We start from the raw sequence: 18,764 nt of genomic DNA, 5'->3' as shown, positions 1-18,764 counted from the left end.
AAAACGTTATAAATATACATAGGAATAGCATCGATAAAGAAATATGTCAATATCAACATGCAAGCACATTCAGCATAACATCCGTGCACCAGACGCTAAGTACGCTTGATTTATAATATCTGCCCACTAGACGTACTTCACCGCTACGCTGGAGTCCATCTCTATCTCCTATACTTAAATACATGCATCAGACTATATAAGATACCTAGTTTCATTTGCAGAAACACAAAGCAGAGCACATATTGCAGACGAGTAGTAGCAAACAATCCATCAAACATACCATGGCCATCTCAAAAGCTTTGATCCTTAGCATCCTCGGGTGCCTCTGCTTCTGCAGTTCGGTCCTAGCAGCTCGGGAGCTCAACGATGACTTGTCAATGGTGGCAAGGCATGAGAGATGGATGGTGCAGTACAACCGTGTGTACAAGGACACTACTGAGAAGGCACATCGATTTGAGGTGTTCAAGGCCAATGTCGGGTTCATCGAGTCGTTTAACGCCGAGAACCGCAAGTTCTATTTGGGCATCAATCAGTTCACCGACCTAACCAACGAGGAGTTCAAGGCGACAAAGGCTAACAAGGGGTACAGACCAAGCTTGGAGAGGGTGCCTACCGGATTCAGGTACGAGAATGTAAGTCTCGATGCACTTCCGGAAACCATAGACTGGAGGACCAAAGGTGCAGTTACTCCCATCAAGGATCAGGGCCAATGTGGTGAGTGTATTAAGGATAATGATGTATTGGATATATGTTTACTTTTTTTGAGAATGTCATCTTATAGTATCTACCAAAACATGACCATGCGTAGGTTGTTGTTGGGCGTTTTCTGCTGTCGCTGCTACAGAGGGCATCGTTAAGCTCAAAACTGGCAAGCTTATCTCACTGTCGGAGCAAGAGTTGGTGGATTGTGATGTCCATGGTGAAGACCAAGGTTGCGAAGGAGGGCTCATGGACGATGCCTTTAAGTTCATAATTAAGAATGGTGGTCTCACCACCGAGTCCAACTACCCATATACCGCGGCAGATGACAAGTGCAAGAGTGGAACCAATGATGCCGCAACCATCAAAAGCTATGAGGATGTTCCAGCCAACAACGAGGGAGCCCTCATGCAAGCCGTCGCAAGTCAACCCATCTCGGTAGCTGTAGATGGAGGAGATATGACATTCCAGTTTTACAAAGGTGGAGTGATGACTGGCTCATGTGGCACTGACCTAGACCATGGTATTGCAGCTATTGGTTATGGCAAGACCAGCGATGGCACAAAGTATTGGTTGTTGAAGAATTCATGGGGAACAACATGGGGCGAGAACGGATATTTAAGAATGGAGAAGGACATTACCGACAAGAGAGGCATGTGTGGCCTTGCGATGGAGCCTTCTTACCCCACTGCATAGAAAGAGTGTCATATGCCACATATCCTCCTATGCACACAAGTATCAAATAATTGGACACATCCACTTTAATTAAGTATAATTTGTATGTGTATCTAAATTATGTACAAATTTGTTTCTTGTATAGTATTTCGTATTCCATGTATACAATGTAAATTATGGCACATATATAAAGATTGATGAAAAATTTGTGCTAACTATATCTTTCGGAGATTGTGAATTGTGCTGCCTCGTACCTTCATGCATGCATAATGAACTATTTGACTAGTTATTGTTTTTACGATAATCTTGGAACCATATAAACAATATGTGAAAATGGTGGAGTTGATTTGTAAATAAATGCTAAAGCCTCAAGGTAGAACAAAACGATGAATGTCAATTCGTAAATCTTGAGGAAATGAATTTTGACGGACCATTCTCTCCCCCAATCCCCGTTGTCCTGGTCGTTCAACCCTCATCAGCAGCCTCCTCTCCCCAACCCATTGTTGAGTAAATAGGCAATTTTTTGATTAACTTAATCCACGAGTAAATCACTAGCATGGCATTGACACAAATAAACGCATACTGATATTCAGTCAGGCAAGCACATACTACGCTAATTGCAGAAAGATCTACGTATAACGCTAGCATGGCTAAAACAGAAAACAGTAGGAGCGGGATAAACAAGTTATACCCTCCAGTAGGCCATGCAGAGGCCGCGGCGGTGGTGGCGGAAGCAGCGTCCTCGGCGTCCTTCTTGTCAGCTTCGAGTTTCTCGGCGGCGGCACGTTCGGCGTCGGTGGACATGGTGATGATGAAGGCGACAGGGACGTAGAGGAAGTAGTGGATCGGAGGCGAGCAGTCGCGTGATCGCTTCCCAAAAACATATTCGCCCCTCTCCCGTACAGGAACCGGAGGGGCGGGGTTTCGGAGACCTGCTCTCCCGTCGACCGTGTACGCGGCAGACGGGATGGAGTCACCGGCGGCAGCAGCAGCAAAGGAACGACGGTGGGCGTGCGCGTGAGCAGATGTGATCTGTTCGTGGCGGCTAGGGTTAGGAGGCACCGTACACTTATATAGGCGCAGCCGCGTGGAGAGACGTGGGCTCGACCCACGTCCGAGTCCGTGACAACCCACGATCCGACGTCTCAGATCGTGGCCCAGCTGTCAGAAACTCTCTGTTAGTGACTGGCAAAAATAAGCGCGTAGGTGTGAGCTCGGCTCGGCTCAATCCCGCAACCCGCAGCGCGTCGTGACGAGGCGGGCGGCGGAGGAGTGCGTGAGGGCCTCTTCTATTTTCAAGCTCGAATAGCATGTAGAAGAGAATCCCTTATAAAGAGGTCCAACTCCTTCTCCACTAGCAGGGTGAGACTAAACTTCTCGCTACACCTAGTGCCATATAACCCACATGGGCCCTTAGAGATTTTTCAGAAATTGCTATATGGGCCTAAAGCCCATCTCAAATCACCCACAACGGCAGTCGCATGCCTCCTACTGCCCTACGTGTATTAAAATTCAACAAACTAAAACTTATGCTTTCGTAGAGTCGCAGTTGAACACTAATGTTAAGTTTGTGCTGCGAGGTTCCAAACGTGGACAACCAGTGTTCCAGCAAATTTGTATCGCTATGCAACCCCCGACGCTGAGGCTTGCTGTGGCCACCTCAAGCCCGTGCTGTGGTGGAACATGGCGAAAGGCTGAAGAGGCACGAGCCCGGCCCGACGCCACGCAGGTGTCGTGGAACAGCCGCTAAAGCTCCGGCGACCGGCAGAGCGACGAGTGCTGTTCCGGTGGCTGACACGTAGGGAATGTGGTGGAGATGTATTCTCCTCCTCGAAGCCTCCTCATCTTTCACTGCTGTACGGCCAAGTTGCTGGGCCGGATCGAAGCCAGACGGACGAACAACACCTTTGCATATTGCGCCGGTGTCTCGATGTGCTCAGCGTTCACCGGGCGCGCTACCCTCACCGGCCATGGCTTCCATCGACGGACGTTTCTCTCTCTCCAAATGAGCATTACAGATCTGCTGTTCAAAGCAGTGGTCCATGGACTGATAGCTCACGTTCTGAGACATGCATGGGTTGATGGTAATCATGCATCCACATGAAGGATCTTACGGAAAACCATTCGAATAAAGATGAGACACAGCCACACAGGGTGCTTCGGGACAGAGGAAAGAGACAGAAAGCAACATATTTACTGACAATAAGAAGGAAGATAAAGAAAAAGAAAAACGCATAAAAGAAAGCAACATATTCCAAGGGGAGAAATGGAAAAAGATAAAGATGAGCATCCCTTGTATGGTAAGACAGGTCCTGCAGGATGCTTGTGAATTTACTAGTTCCTATATATTACTAGTTCCATGTCTCCCATGATATGCAGATAATAACAAACAATAAACAAACAAGACTCGGCGCGCGGTCCGCATCAACGTCTCCGCTTGATCGCCCCTACGACCTACGAGTACAAGATACATTCCTCTACTGACTTGCTATAGCGGCATCCTGTGCTGAGTGCACCTTTGATGGCTTTTCATTCATTTCCGGCTGAACTCCGCAAGTGCCTGCCGTTAGAGCGTCATTTCTAATAGCATCCGTGCCAACAGTGGCTTTCATTATCTGATTTTTTTTAATGTGCCGAAATTTATACTGATGTCTACATCTGACCATCAGCTCATGGCGGGCAATTCTACCTGCAAGGAGCCCTATATATCGTGCTGCCAGGGGAATTATGAGCAGTGTTTGATCAACTGCAACGATGGCGTTCCAGGGGTCGAGGATCTGTTCTTTGACACCATGTCAGGGCAGTTGTGGCATGCTGCTCGTCAACGCCATCCTTGCAGGAGTTATCGTCGGAATAGGTGCATATGGCCATCGTTATCGCCACTATGGCTTCACCCGCTATCTCTTGCTGGGGGCAACCACCTTGTTCCTACCCATCATATCTTATGTCCTCTCCTCATCTAGCTCCGTCGGCGATGAGTTTTATGTCATTATCCAGGCTACATTGATAGCCAATTGCTGGGCAGAATTCATTCACACATACATGGTCATAGTATCCACCTGCCTTGTTCTGATTTCTGCTATCAATACAAGCCCGATAGTTGCTACTGATGATAGAGAAGATCGAAGCATACGCCCTCCCTTCGAACTTCTTGTTCAAGGAATTTGGATAGTTTACCTGGTATCAACACTAAGCGTGAAAGTGAACTTAATTATCTCAGACTTTTCGCACCGTTTCCTCTTATCTATGCCAAAATGACATTAAAATGTTATGCATTTATAAAGGCCCGGAAATCTTTTGCACTCGGACACAATCCTCGTCTTATTGTTGCGTATATGCAGCAACTGCAAGAAGAAAATGATCAACATACAAGTGAGGAGGATGTGCCTCCTCCAGCGCCACTTGTAATTATGGGTGAGGGCGAACATAAACTAGAGAAGCAACCTCATGGTTACATGTTCAGAGAGAACTTGGAGGAGGTTCAACAGGCCGGTTTGGTGACCATTGACAGAGTTTGGCAATTAGAAAACTTGTTTCTAAAAGATATATGCTTGTCATTTGCATTGTTTAAGTTGCTCAGGTGTAGATTTGCAAGATACAAACTCACCGATGTGATCCCCACAGAAACAAACAGATTTATCAGGAGCGTCTTGCTAAAGGATGGTGAACATGAAAGAGCCTTCAGGATGATTGCAGATGAGCTTTCTTTTCTTCATGATTATTATGATTCACCACTCCCAGTCTCCTACTCAGATAACTGGTTGGTTATAGTTAGTATGATTATCTCACTCTTGAGCGTGGGTTACTGCATATTTGTTGGGACGGACATCATCACATCGGTGCACAATGCTGTTTGGCATCCTAAGTTCAGCAATGGACTGTACACAATCACTTGCGGGTACTATTGTCATTGGGGTTTTTTCCTAAGCCAGTACGTAAACAAATTTTTTGGAAATTTGTATTTTGATATAGTACCAGTACTGTTACTCCTTGTGTTTGTGGTGGTTGCTGAGGCGAGGGATGTTGCTTCCCACATATGCTCTAACCGGACCAAAGTAATCCTCACATGCCGATGTGTGCACCGTACCTCGCAGCTTCCCCCCGTCATCCCAAAATGGGTTGGCCGTTTGTTGGAATGCAGATGCGAGTGGTTGCTGAGGCATTGGAACGACAAAATGAGACAAAGTTCATTGCTGGTGCTTCACCCAAGGCAAATTCACCAACTTGGCTTACCTGGCTGCCTCCGTCGTTTGCTGGACCGAAACAGGAGCAGTAATGTCAAGGTACCATCAGAAGTGAAGGCTTGCATCATCAACGCCCTAAGAAGTACTAGTGGAAGCAATGGAGCTAGCCTAAGCAAAGGCATGACATCCCTGCGCCAGAGCCAAATTGGCAGAAGCTTACTTTGGGCCTGCAACAACAGCAAAGGTACATCTGACATCATACTTGTGTGGCACATCGCCACGACCATCCTTGAGGCGAGGCACCCACACCACCAACAAGATGGCCGGCCTTCTTCTGTTTCTGTTTGTGATATGAAGACCGCCGCCGCTCACCTGTCGCGCTATTGCGCGTATCTGGTGGAGTCCTGCCCCGAGTTGCTTCCCGATGATGATGCATGGAGCAAGGACCTGTACAAGAAAGTCAAGAAGGACGCCGACCGAGCCCTCGCCATTGGCAGCAGCACACCAGTGTCATCCATGTCGCCAGAAGCAGCGTACCGGAAGCTGGTCGAGATGTTTGGCGCTACACAGAATCATGAGGTGCTCAAGGATGCTGCAAAGCTCGCAGAGCAGCTCGGGAAGCTGACCGGAGGCGAGGAGGTGGCGTGGGAGTTGCTGGCCGGGTTTTGGTCGGAGATGATCCTTTACCTGGCTCCGTCGGACAACCTCAAAGGGCACCTGCAGGCCATCGACCGGGGCGGCGAGCTGATCACGCTCCTCTGGGCCTTGCTCACCCACATCGGGATCATCGACAGGCCCGGCGACGCCGCTGCAAGTGCTCCAGCCACTGGTGTTTAAGTTTGCTCTGCCTATTCATGCACACGCTGATTTGATATGCATGCTTAGCCGTGGATTTCAGTTCATTTCGTTGTTATCTTGGTTGTGATTGTGTTTAAGGTCTTGCCGTTGGTTGTGAGTGTGTTTAAAGGCCTTGTTGGCCCTTCTCTTTTTTCTCATTTCTGTTAGGCGAGAAGAGATGTGAAGAGTGAGAGAGAGATGAGACTTGGAATGATGGTATTGTTGTTTTACCGGTTCTGGATTGTGGCTTTTGGAGTGCCAGAGATATGACAAGTTTGTGGTGTTATTTTACTGCTTATGGGTCGTGATTTTTTAAGCCTTGATTGATTGTTCTAAACCACAATTGTTCCGTAGTTGCTGGCCTGGCTTGTAGGCTTTATTATTAGCCCGTCCGCAAGGCCGGAGGCAGATGGCTCCCTGATCGCCGTCCATGTCTTCGAGGGGCGCAACACGTTCCACCGCGCTGCCCATGCCGGCCGCGGCAGTCCACGGGCACGCAAGCCATGACCAGACCAAATTGAATGCCACTCTCAAAGGTGACAAACTGTCGACAGATTCAGGACACGTGGCGCGGCATCGCACCTGATGGTCTCTCCCAGGCTGCAACCACCATACATATATTACACATCGTTTGTCACCAACAAGAGCTAATCCAACAGCCAACTCATGCACTGGAGGAAATCTAACAACCACACTTTCAGAGCCCAGCAATGCAGATGAACTGACCATCGTCAATCCCCACAGGCACACTGATACGACGACGCAGATCCTACAAAAAAAAACTAAGGCAATTGCGATCCCACACCGAGAATCAGTGCCCCTAACAATTGGGTTCTTCTAATTACTAGTGGCACTATGAAAGTAAGACCAACCAAACCTACTGTGTTCCTCAGCAACTTGGTTCAGAAAAGAAGGGAGCAAACACAGGGGAGGGGGAAAAAACAAAAATAATGATGTCTACTCTACGGGTGTGACACCCTATTCACATTATCCCTAGGAGCATTATTACAGCATTTACCATGTCATTAGCCTGGCTATTGGCTGGCCGGCGGATTCCCCTTGCTAGCCCCATTCACCGCTGGGTTATGTTGCCGAATGGCTGGTGGTGTTCCGGTGCCGGTAAGCAAGTTCCTGGCTGGTGGTGCTCCGGTGACAGGAGCCACATTCCTGGCTGCTGGTGTTCCTGTGCCGGTGAGCGAGTTCCTGGCCTGTGGCGTTCCGGTGCCAGTAAGCGAGTTCCTGGCTGGTGTTCCGGTGCCAGGAGCCGTGTTCCTGACTGCAGGTGTTCCAGTGCCGGGAGCCGTGTTCCTGACTGGTGGTGTTCCAGTGCCGGGAGCCGTGTTCCTGACTGGTGGTGTTCCAGTGCCAGGAGCCGTGTTCCTGACTGGTGGTGTTCCAGTGCTGGGAGCCGTGTTCCTGACTGGTGGTGTTCCAGTGGCAGGAGCCGTGTTCCTGACTGGTGGTGTTCCAGTGCCGGGAGCCGTGTTCCTGACTGGTGGCGTTCCAGTGGCAGGAGCCGTGTTCCTGACTGGTGGCGTTCCAGTGGCAGGAGCCACACTTTTAGCTGGTGTTCCGGTGGCGGGAGCCGCATTCCTGGCTGGTGCTCCAACGCCGGCAGCCACATTCCTGGCTGGTGTTCCGGTGCCGGGAGCCGCATTCCTGGCCATTGCGCTACTATTTGAGTTCATAGCATGCTGCTTCTGGGCCATAATTTCTTGGCACCTATTTTGTTTGCCTGTGGTGCCTGGACCAGCTGGCTTCCGATATATTGCTTTACTCAGCACACCAGCATTGCCTGTGCCAACAAGGCCACTAGAGGCGACAGTTGATGCAAGCGTCGCCCCATGTGAAGGTAGAGCTTTGGTCTTCTTCATGGTTACTGGTGCTCTAAACACAGGGATGCTTTTCCCAACTGTGGGTAGCTGCTTCTTCTTCTGGCTGGCAGTAGCTCCTTGAGCTCCAGGAGCAATTTTGACACCTTTGCTTTTATCAGAATAATCTGTAGTCAAGCATCCTTGGGCAACAAAGCGATCGAACTCCAGCATGTCAGCATCCTTGGGATCTATCATCTCCTCGGCTTTGGGATCTACCATCTCTGGCTGCTTCACCATCTCTGGCTGCCTCACCGTCTCTGGCTGCCTCACCATCTCTGGCTGCCTCACCGTCTCTGGCTGACTCACCGTCTCTGTCTGCCTCACCGTCTCTGGCTGCCTCACCATCTCTGGCAGCCTCACTGTCTCTGGCTGACTCACTGTCTCTGGCTGCTTCACGTCTTCAGGAAACAAGTCCTCCATCGTGACTACACAAAATGTTGAGTCGTCGTCAATCTCCATATTGTCGCATGGGCCAGGCACTGGTGTGGTGCTCAATGCTCTATCAGGTTCCAACAAATGTGCACTAGCAGATTGTTCCGGGGGATTAACTCCTGCAACTTCTGGCACAACATTAACTTGCTCGGTTGACTGTGTTATCAAAACCGTAGGAGATGGTATAGGGGCACTGGAGTTTGGAAGTTCTGAGTGTTGAGCACTGCCAGTCTGTGTTCCAGGCTCACCAGCCACAGTGGATGCTTTAGAGCTTGTAGAAGTTTTTGAAGACCCTTTTCCTCGAGATCTTATGTGTACAGCTTGCGGGGATTGTGCAGCTTTCAATAAATTGGTGGCGATGCTTGCTGTGGCGATTCGTCCACCAGCAGCAATAGCTGCAGCTTGTATAGACGAAGGAGCATTTGTAAGATTTGCTTGTGCAGTTTGCTTCTTAGAGCTATTTCGTGACTTGATTGAAGCATTTGACACTTTTGAGGGCGCAGCTTGAGAAGGAGCTTGTTGCACCCGAGGTTGAACCTGCACTTGTGCTGACACAGGCCCAGGGGCTGCACTTGGCACCACTGGTACTGGCAACGAGAATGATGAAGAGGATGTTGCAGATTTTAACTCAGGTGCCGCAGCACCAAATACTGGAGCAGGATGTTGAGTGCTTTGTTGTGAAGCTCCTACATGAAAAAGCTTCAATGAGCACCAAAAGACTAAGCACAAGGCGCTCCAAAGATGCCAGAATGGATATACATCTCAGATACGCAACGAAGCTATAGAACAATGTTTGACTTGTTGACACTTCGGTAAAGAAGCGTTATATTAAATGAGAGAGCTGTCTGTACTGACAATTTATAAGAATTTTATAAATACCTGATCTTAATGTAGACAATCCACCAGGCTTCCCCATAGGCATATCAAGAGCCATAAAGAATGCCTTTTGAGTAGCTTTCATATCATATCCCCCGGTGACTGGTTTAGCTTTAGCAGGCTTGGTTGTTGCTTGACGCTTGGAAATTACTGCCCATCTCTGAAAACAACAGCACACGTTACCTAATTACTCTACAGACAAATATGTACACGGAGAGACATGGATGTCCCATCAAGCTAATCATGATACTATGCGTCAGTTATATGCAAATGAGAACTAAACAAACAGACCAAGTAAGGTTGAGATGGAACTTTATCTAGGCACAGATCACAAGCAAAGCAACATAACTACTGCAGCAAGAGGCACATGTATTTGCCTGCTTACCTTAGAATATTTGCAAAGCATGTTACCAAGTTATTACAAGTCGGGAAAACTTAAGGTAAACCGAATGGATGTAAACAATGATCAACTGCAGCACAATAATAGATGCTAGTATGCATTTTACAAGGTGACCATAGAGTTACCTGAGATAATTGACCATAAGTTCTTGTGCTATCGAAGTTATATTTACGCAGAATGTCCAGCCAATTTCCTTCACCACACTTATGTACACCAGCCATTAACTCTGCATCCTCATCCTTAGTCCATGCTTTAGTCTTCTTTGTCTTTTTATTATGAGGTCCATTCCCATCAAAAGAATCAGGAGATAACCCTGTATGGGGTGCCTGCTTTGAGTTGGAAACTGGACCTGTACCATTTGTTAGACGATGGCTCTGAGCAAGCTGTTTGTCAGATGAAACACGTGGTATCTTTTCATTTGGAGTGTTTAGCAGAGGAACATCTGAGTTAGCACGATGACTAGAACCTTGCTCGCGTGAAGGTCCGTACATCAAGATCTGCAATTTATATGATAGGATCAAGTACATTGTGCATATCTAAGATAACAAGAAATGAAGTGCAAATATGCAACAGAGCAAATAGTACATGGCATGACTGCATTACACTCAACATAGTTAGTAATCAATACGAAATTGCTAATAAAACTAGAGATTTGCCTTTTCCATAAATGATGACTATTTTACGTAAGTGAAATGGAAGCTGACATAAGAACTATTTTTTATAGACTAATATGCCAGTGATAGAAGGATGACATTTTGGGTGTAGACATGGTCCCCAAATACAACTGTGAGTATACTTGATTTCAATTCCAATAAGAATAAAAACACTTTCATAACTAAAAGCATTTTTTGAGAAAAATATGATTATTATTTTTATCTGTCTAATTTAATATCCCAAAAGATATTCACTGCCAAAGATTACAAGGTTGACTGTACATATCATGTACTGCCACTCTTTCGTCACTAGAGGGGGCAAACATGATAGCTACCCTTTTCTAACTGGAGGGTGTGAACATTATGACGCTTTAATTTTTGTCTTTCTGCATATAAAGGTAGAGATTGACTCATAGTTGCAGTTGCAGAATTGTAGATTAGCCAGTTTTCTGTAGAAACTACAAGTTTGTGAAACTTGAGAGTGTGACTTGTGAGGCATTAGAGGAAGTCCATCTTGTAAATCAAATAAAATGGACCTTTACCCTCTCTGCAATAGAACAAGAAACTTGGATGAATCATATGAACTCGATCTTCATTGACGAATACAGCCAAACTGTTCACTGTCCTATGATATCTAGTGAAACACCAGACTTCATGTCTCATTTGATAACGAGGCATCAATCAAGCTTTTGAGTGGAGCCAACACTGTGCATCAATCAGCCTTCAATAGGCTCATACTGAAGAGCAAACTACACCTGCAGTCCCAAAAGTATTGAGGGGGTGTCAAGTTATTCCTAATTCTATTGAAGTGCACATTCCGGTCCCTGCAGTACCTTAAGGGGGCATTTGGTTCTAAGAAAACCAGATTGAAAGGAATGTGTGAATTACTAGGAATATTACCATGGTAATGAGATAATTGGGAATATGACAACCCTTAAAGTTTTCCACCGGATACAAAATCGAGTTGTTTTGGTCATTTGGTGCAATATAACCTGTTAATGAGACAATGTATTGTAGATTAATACTGATGTATTTCAAAGACTTGTTTTATTTCTTTATGTCCCTTTCTGACATAGACTTTCAGATTGTCGATTAGTAAGATCTAACTCTTTCTCACGGCAGAGTATTCAAATGGAACTGCTTTTTCGGCTAGTATTTTTTATTAACAAAACACTTCTTAGACCGAACTACTTATCATTGCAAGGCCGCTAGGTTTGACTTTAGAAAGTTTTATTCGGCTAGGAAGCTGTTCTTTCACTGCTGATGAGGCTGCTTTTAGCATAAATAAAGGCACGCTGTGAAAGAATCTGTATCTTACTAACTTATACAGAATAAAGCCCAAATTAGGGCACAAGGGTTATTATCAATCTTCAACGAAAACTGGAGCTAGTGTTTAATAAGAAAGTACAATTTCAACAAAACAAGTAACTGTATGTTTAATTTAACAATGCAAATGCAAGAAGGAATTGGTTGCACACCATGTCAAGGTCGCATTGTGAAATAGCAGGACATGATGGATTGAATTGTCCCAAGACCATTAGTTGGATGAGTTTTAATTAGTACATAGGCATGGATATACAGTATGATTGAGGCCCTAAATGGGATGGACACAAAGCCCTTCACAAGATTAGTACAATTCGATCACTATGTTTGAATCGAACTAAAATCTAAAGTCTAGCGTTTTTTAGGACGAGATAGCCACCTGTTTCAAAAGGAATCCATAGGCCCCAAACAACTGGAATCCTATCATAGTAATCTAGTCTCTAACTAACATTCCAAGTGGTTATGCCAAATGCAGGAATCTAACCAGATTGCCCCGCGATTTCTACTAATCTTCACAAGATTCCTGCAACCAAACACAGCCTTAAAACTGAGTCACCGCGGGTCCTGAGCAGCTCAGCTCAGCACAGTAAGCTTACTACATGACAACAAAACTCCTGCCATGGCAGCATTCTGGCTGTTTGGTTGCGGTCAAAGCACCACGAGTGCCGGTCAGCAACGAGCTGGGTTGCTCCGGACACGTGAAGACTCACTTAAAATACTATAAGGGACTGGAATCTGCACTTTCGCATATTTAGGACTAATTTAACACCACCTCAATACTTTTAGGAGGGCAGATGCACTTTACTCAGTACTGAATATGTCACAGTTACATGCTTACTACATGAAACTCCTAGTGCACAACAGCATTAGTAGTAAGTAAATCCAAGTAGGTCACACCTTGCAACTCCTTTGTATAAGAACACAACAAAGGATCTATATGGACAAGCCAATAACCATATAGCATACATAGCACAACATTGGATACTGATTTGTGGTACAATAGGACACAATGACCTTAAGCAGATGCCAAACAAAATTTTGTGCACATCTCGCACTGATCCCGGATGTGCTTGATCAAAGAATCAAATAGAAGAAAAAAATATGCAATTACTAAATACACAGATGGTGTTTAAGTTCATATATTCAGGATTATGGGTTCCTAATGAACACAGATAAACAAGGCAAAGGGGTGAAACAGAAAATTAGGCCTTTGGCATCCTAAATTGAGGAGGAGCATCTGATAAGCAAATGAAAAGTATCAGCTACAGTGCAGATAGAAATGTCTCTGGCGAAAACAAAATGCGGTACCTTGGCGAACCGTGAGGCCTCGGCTGCGGCTTCGTTGCTCGGCTTAGGAGAGGGTTCAATCTCACACTCCAAGTCGCTCTCATCACCCTGCCATCATCAATCAGGGCAACAGAGGTACCACAAATACCGTTAGGAAAAGATAAGGCGACAGTAGAACAAACTGAATTTCTTCTATACACCAACCTCTTATTAAGATCTAACAGTTCCTGAAACGACACTAGTGGCTAGAAGACACAACTGAAGCTAGTCGAAATTAAACTGACAGAGTAATCCATCCAAGAGCACAAACCAGTGGCTGGGGGCTGCCGTCCTCGACGTTCTCGACGAAGTCGTACCCGTAGGCGATGTAGCGCCAGAGCATCTGGTACTCGCGGGCGGAGGTGATCCCCGTGGCCGTCTTGGCCACCAGCGCCCGCCAGTCGATGCTCCTCCGCTGCGCGTGCTGCGTCACCTCCTGGAGCGCCGTCAGGATCGTCGCCGGCGAGTACCTGCGGAGAGATTCAGCGGCGCGTCAAAACCCTAGCTAGGGCGGGCCGGGGAGAAGCGGCGAGCCGGCGCGAAGGGCGAGGGGGAGGAGAGGGACGGACTTGTGGAGGATGAGGTACAGGTCGTCCTCGGATAACTGTCGCTTCCCCGCCGCCGCCAGCGCCGCCGCCGCCGCCGACGCCATCTTAGGTGTGTTGACTCGTCGGCGCCTCAGCGGTTAGCCGGGGAAAGACTGCAACAGGATCAGCTCGGCCGTGGTCCGTGGGCCGTTAGATCGGATGGATTGCCCACGCCGGAGCTCGGGGAGGCTCGGTAAAATTCGCAAAAACCACCCCGATTACTAATAGCTCTATAAGAAAGGCCCGACCAGCTCTTTTTTTTTTTTTTGAACTCTTGCTATTAATCTTTTGTTGCTATAATTTTTTATTTTTTATTAATATTTTACCATTTTTCAAAAGTTGGCAAGTTTTGCCTCACCTTCCTACTCATCATAGTTATGGGTTTGTTTGGTTTAGAGGCTGGAGGTGCCAGCCCAAAAATTAACGTTGACCAAGCGTTGGGTGTTCATTTGGATAGACACCGATAATTTGGCTCCACATGCTTATTTTGTGTTAAGGTGGGGATGACTTGGGCATACCAAACTGAATCTAAAGCCCTCCTGGCTGCTTGTGATTGTAATGGCATCCCTAATGAAATTAACCTCATATACAAAACATAGCTCAGATGAAACTGTGAATTCGGATTAGTCCATAAATAATCATTAAAAAATCTTGTTGTACAGAAATTGTGAAAACATGGTATAACAATAGCTATAGTCAAGAACACAATCATAGGTCTTCTTGATCAAGGAGGGACCAAACACTATGCAATTCTATAACAAATACAAAAATTACATAAGAATCTAACAAAAGAGACCAACGTGTAAAAATATAATTAATCATGACACTTGAAGAACTAGAAAGTTCCAAAAAAAGATAAACCTAGACATGTATGGCTCTGCCATCATTGACTTCTACCACCAGGTTGTCTCCGGTGACGAAATTTTGGATCAACATGCATCATTTCTCGAAGAAACTCTTCATTCTCAGTGTCTCTTGGAGAAATGACCATTTGACTTTATCATAAGCCTTTTCAATGTCAATCTTGAATACTACTCGACTCATGTTCTTTTGGTGCATCTCGTGCACGGTATCATGCAAGTTACTATCCCATCGAGTATATCCCTTCTTTGCATGAAAGTCGTTTGAGATGGCCGAACAACATGATTAAAAACCACGTTGAGCCTATTAATAGTAACTTCGATGAAGATTTTGAAGCTGACATTAAGGAGACGAATCGGTCTATATGTTTGTATCCGATCATCCTCCTCCTTATTCTTCGTGAACAAAACAATCTCTTCAAAATTAAGCCTGGATAGGTTAAGTTGGCCGACATGAAGAAACTTGAATAACTCCATGAGATCAGTCTTAATAACATCCCAGAAGTTTGGATAGAACTCTGTGTGGAAGTCATCGGGGCATGGGGCTTTGTCGTGTTCCATTTGGATATCGTTCTTTTTTGTCATGACTTGTGGAATATCATCCGTTCGGGCCTCATCTAGGGTGCAGTTCCTTTTGTCTGGAGCTCTGAACAGAGATTTGTAGTATCTAGTGATATATCGATTAAGATCCTCCTATACTTTCATCCTTCCCTCATCTTGATGGACACTAAAATACATTTCTTCCTGTGTCGCCCATTGGCGATCATTTGGAAGTAATCGTCCTCTCCCTCTCCAAAATGAAATCCACATTGAATCTTTGGTACCATTCAATTTCCTCTTGCAATAGATGTGCAATTTTTCATTGGATTGAACTATCCATATCAATCTTTTGTCGAGACAATGTGTGAGTCGCACCAATCTTATCGAGGTCGTCGATAATAGTGGCAAGGTGTTGCTTCTCTTTTTTGTAGTCATTGGTGTGTTTCACCCATCCAAACAGGAATTTCCTTGTGGTCCTTGTTTCAAAATCTAATCTCTAAATTGGTGAACTACCAACAGCGGGCCTCTCCCATACATTCTTAATTATGTATGCAAAGTCCTCCCGTTGTAACGAAAGGGTTAGCGAGCAGAGGTTGGGTAGTAGATTTATAATCAAGAATTAATGATGGGTGCATGGTATAAAAGTTCTTGATATCTAGTGCACGCACGGTTACCATAGGAAATTTTAATTCCCATTCGCTATCTGCGAGTACCTGATCAAGCTTCTTATATGTCGGCAGGAAATGATTATTAGCCCAAGTGTACTACCGGCTTGACATATTGTCTTCCTTAAATTCAAACTGTTGATTAACGTTCAATGAAAAAGGCTAGTGAGTGTCAAAGCGGCCGTCATTTTTCTCGTTGGTACCTCAGGATTTTAAAGCCCCCCCCCCCCCCCCCCCCCAATAAGCATGGGGTGAGGGTTATCCTTTGCTAGGTTAACCAATTCTCGTAGAAAGCCAGATTTATTCTCGTTCTAGGCAGGGCCGTAGACTGCCAACAGGCTTTGTGTGAATTTGTAAGCTCTATTTCGAAGGTTAGATTTGATATGAAATTCATCAATCGAAAAAGCTAACAAGTCCATGCATGGTCTTCCTCTGTATTCCAAGCAAGATTCTTCCAGCCCTTCCACGCGGCGGTAGACAATGCCATGTGTAGTCGAAACCACTCGACGGATGCTCGAGGACATACTGAAGGAAGTCTCATATATGCCAGCCATGGAAATCGCCATAAAATCCAACACAAGTTCCCTCACAGAATCATCGACATATTTATGTTTAGCCAAGTCTAAAAGATCTATGCTATTTCGTAACATGCCTTTCGTGTCGAAACCCGTGTGGGGTTTGTGACCTTAGCCTTCTTGTGCATTTTTTATTTCTTTTTTGAAGAATGAAACTTAGATTTACACAAAGACGTTGTGTAGTCACAAATACTGGACACATGTCTTGCTTCACCCCATCCAACCTCCGTGACCTCACCAACTAAGTGGGAGAGAAGTATATCATCATTTGTGGCATCCGCCTCCTCCTCTCAACGGGGTGCTCGGACATCTAGGAGAAACCTTTAAACCTTTAAACGGATCCAAAAATAAAAGAAAATATTTAGTTGTGGAAGTACATGTCCGGGTGTCCACGTAGATGCATCATGTAGATAAAACATAATTTTATTTTCAAGGGAGTTGGTAAATACATAAATTGCAAGCAAACATGAAACGATCACATATGCCTCAAATCCTTGTTAACGACAGTGTAATGACGGAGTACTTGGTCTTCTCCATCTCCAGGTGCACCTCAACGTTGTATGCAAATTTCTTGAAGAGCTTGTCGAGGACGGATTCGCCGAAATGGCTTGCAAACAGGGGCTCCATCACTGCCCTCAAGCTCTTGGAGACATTTATGCCACTTTGGACACTGTCGTGCACATCATTGCCTTCCGAATCGTCGTAAGGATCCCAGTTGGTCTCGAACAGCTTGATATGATTCATGCGAAACTGCTGGCTTTGCTCGACGACTGCTTTGACTTCTTCCATCGATGGGCCGTACAAAGGTAGATTAAAGGAGTCGAGCTTTTCTTTCTCCACGAGGCCCTGTCATCATTACCAGTATGCTTTAGCAACAGATTCGAATCCTGAGTTAATTACCACAGATATGCTATATCCTTGCGTACCTCGTCAACAAGAGATTGCACGGACCGTGAGAGCAGACCGTGTAAACGGCAGAGACCTCCGTTGTAGGCGTCGCCATGTTTCCTCCCTAGAAATGTGAGCATCATCTGTCCACCTGCAAATAGTTCTTCATATCGCAGCCGGAGGAACAACAGCATGTCCTTCTGAAACTGCTCTTGATACATTTTCACCACAGAGGGTGGGGTAGTCATCGCAATGTCGATGTTTCCTTCGTTCAGATACGGCCTTTTCTTGCCTTCTAATCCATCGGGAAGCTGCGTATAACATGTAGCATTTTTTTTAGAAATTCTTAGGTAAATAGACATTATTTTTAGCTGTCAACTTGGCTCCATCTATTGACCAACTTTTGCGTATTATTAAGTGGAGCAATGTAGATGATTAAAGGTAAAAAAAAATGCAAGCAGTCCTTTTTCTAGCATCAAAATATGAATAAGCCGTGTGTTTGTTAGTGGTGGTACCCGAGAGCGCCAATGCAGGCAATACGACGAGTGAAAGAGATGAACACTGCTGCGAGGCAGAAGCCTCGTGTAGTAGGAGCTCGGCAGCCCGGTGATGAAGAAAGCAGGTATCTCCTCTCCCTTGTGACGACCCATACCAATCGAGTTCTTGAACCGTTGAACCGATCGGAAGACGCGGTTGAAGTCATTGCTTGGTAAATCATTGAGAAAGAACTGAAGCTCAGCGGGATGGCCACCGATCTTCTCAAGATGGTGACTGACCGCTTCGATCACATTGGAGACGAAGAGGAGCGTGTTCCCGCCTGAAGAGCAGCCCAGGTCAACAATGGTCATTGTTGGATGGAGGAGAGGCGCGTACGCTCGTGTCACGGCCTCCCGGAGAGCCGGCTTAGTCTCAACCAAGGCATTTTCCTAAGATAAACGGGAAGGGAAATCTTTATAAGCAATTGCAGCTGAATCCAGCAATCAAATTAGGACTGCGACGGCAGATAATAGTACGTGAGAAGAGATACAGTATGAGACCTGAAGCCTTGAGTTCTTGGCGTAGCTGTTGTCGTCTTCTCCTTCGGCCATATGGAAGTCATGCTCCATCTTCATGACTGCCACTAAGCAGTAAACCTGGCCGCTGCTTTGCTCCCGATCAGAGGACAGTTGAATATATATATAGAGGAGGAGCAGGAGTGGTTGCAATTCGAGCATTAATATTGTTTGCATGCATGCGTGCGTGTACGGTCACGAACCTGGCCGCGCGGTCGGTTTTCGGACCAGAGGCTTATTCCATATACGGTAAGTGCTCGTCCACCCATGTACTAATTAATTCCGTTTTGGGTAGGCTGCCTCTCCCCTTTTCCCTCG

At 45.9% G+C, this 18,764-nt stretch overlaps 3 protein-coding genes across 3 annotated transcripts; 1 reads left to right on the top strand and 2 right to left on the bottom strand.

Annotated features, from left to right (window-relative positions):
- The first annotated feature begins 231 nt into the window (after nt 1-231).
- LOC123141963 (senescence-specific cysteine protease SAG39-like) lies at nt 232-1,395 on the top strand. Its single transcript, XM_044561009.1, has 2 exons — nt 232-714; nt 809-1,395. The coding sequence occupies exons 1-2, from the start codon at nt 282-284 to the stop codon at nt 1,393-1,395; spliced, it is 1,020 nt and encodes a 339-aa protein (XP_044416944.1). The 5' UTR covers nt 232-281.
- Nucleotides 1,396-7,210: 5,815 nt separating this feature from the next.
- On the bottom strand, nt 7,211-14,053 carry LOC123145813 (mucin-17). Its single transcript, XM_044565308.1, has 6 exons — nt 13,849-14,053; nt 13,551-13,749; nt 13,262-13,348; nt 10,103-10,474; nt 9,581-9,737; nt 7,211-9,387 (listed from the first exon to the last, which is right to left on the bottom strand). Exons 1-6 carry the CDS (start codon nt 13,929-13,931, stop codon nt 7,430-7,432), a joined length of 2,856 nt encoding a protein of 951 aa, XP_044421243.1. The 5' UTR covers nt 13,932-14,053; the 3' UTR covers nt 7,211-7,429.
- A 2,860-nt stretch (nt 14,054-16,913) lies between these two features.
- Nucleotides 16,914-18,526, bottom strand: LOC123145814 (anthranilate O-methyltransferase 1-like). The gene is made up of 4 exons (XM_044565309.1): nt 18,432-18,526; nt 17,910-18,320; nt 17,433-17,705; nt 16,914-17,352 (listed from the first exon to the last, which is right to left on the bottom strand). Exons 1-4 carry the CDS (start codon nt 18,504-18,506, stop codon nt 16,993-16,995), a joined length of 1,119 nt encoding a protein of 372 aa, XP_044421244.1. The 5' UTR covers nt 18,507-18,526; the 3' UTR covers nt 16,914-16,992.
- Nucleotides 18,527-18,764: the final 238 nt, after the last annotated feature.

This window comes from Triticum aestivum, chromosome 6D (assembly GCF_018294505.1).
Source record: "Triticum aestivum cultivar Chinese Spring chromosome 6D, IWGSC CS RefSeq v2.1, whole genome shotgun sequence".
Classification (NCBI taxonomy): Eukaryota; Viridiplantae; Streptophyta; class Magnoliopsida; order Poales; family Poaceae; genus Triticum; species Triticum aestivum.
Note: the sequence above shows the minus strand (reverse complement) of the source record. Positions and strands in the feature narration are given on the sequence as shown.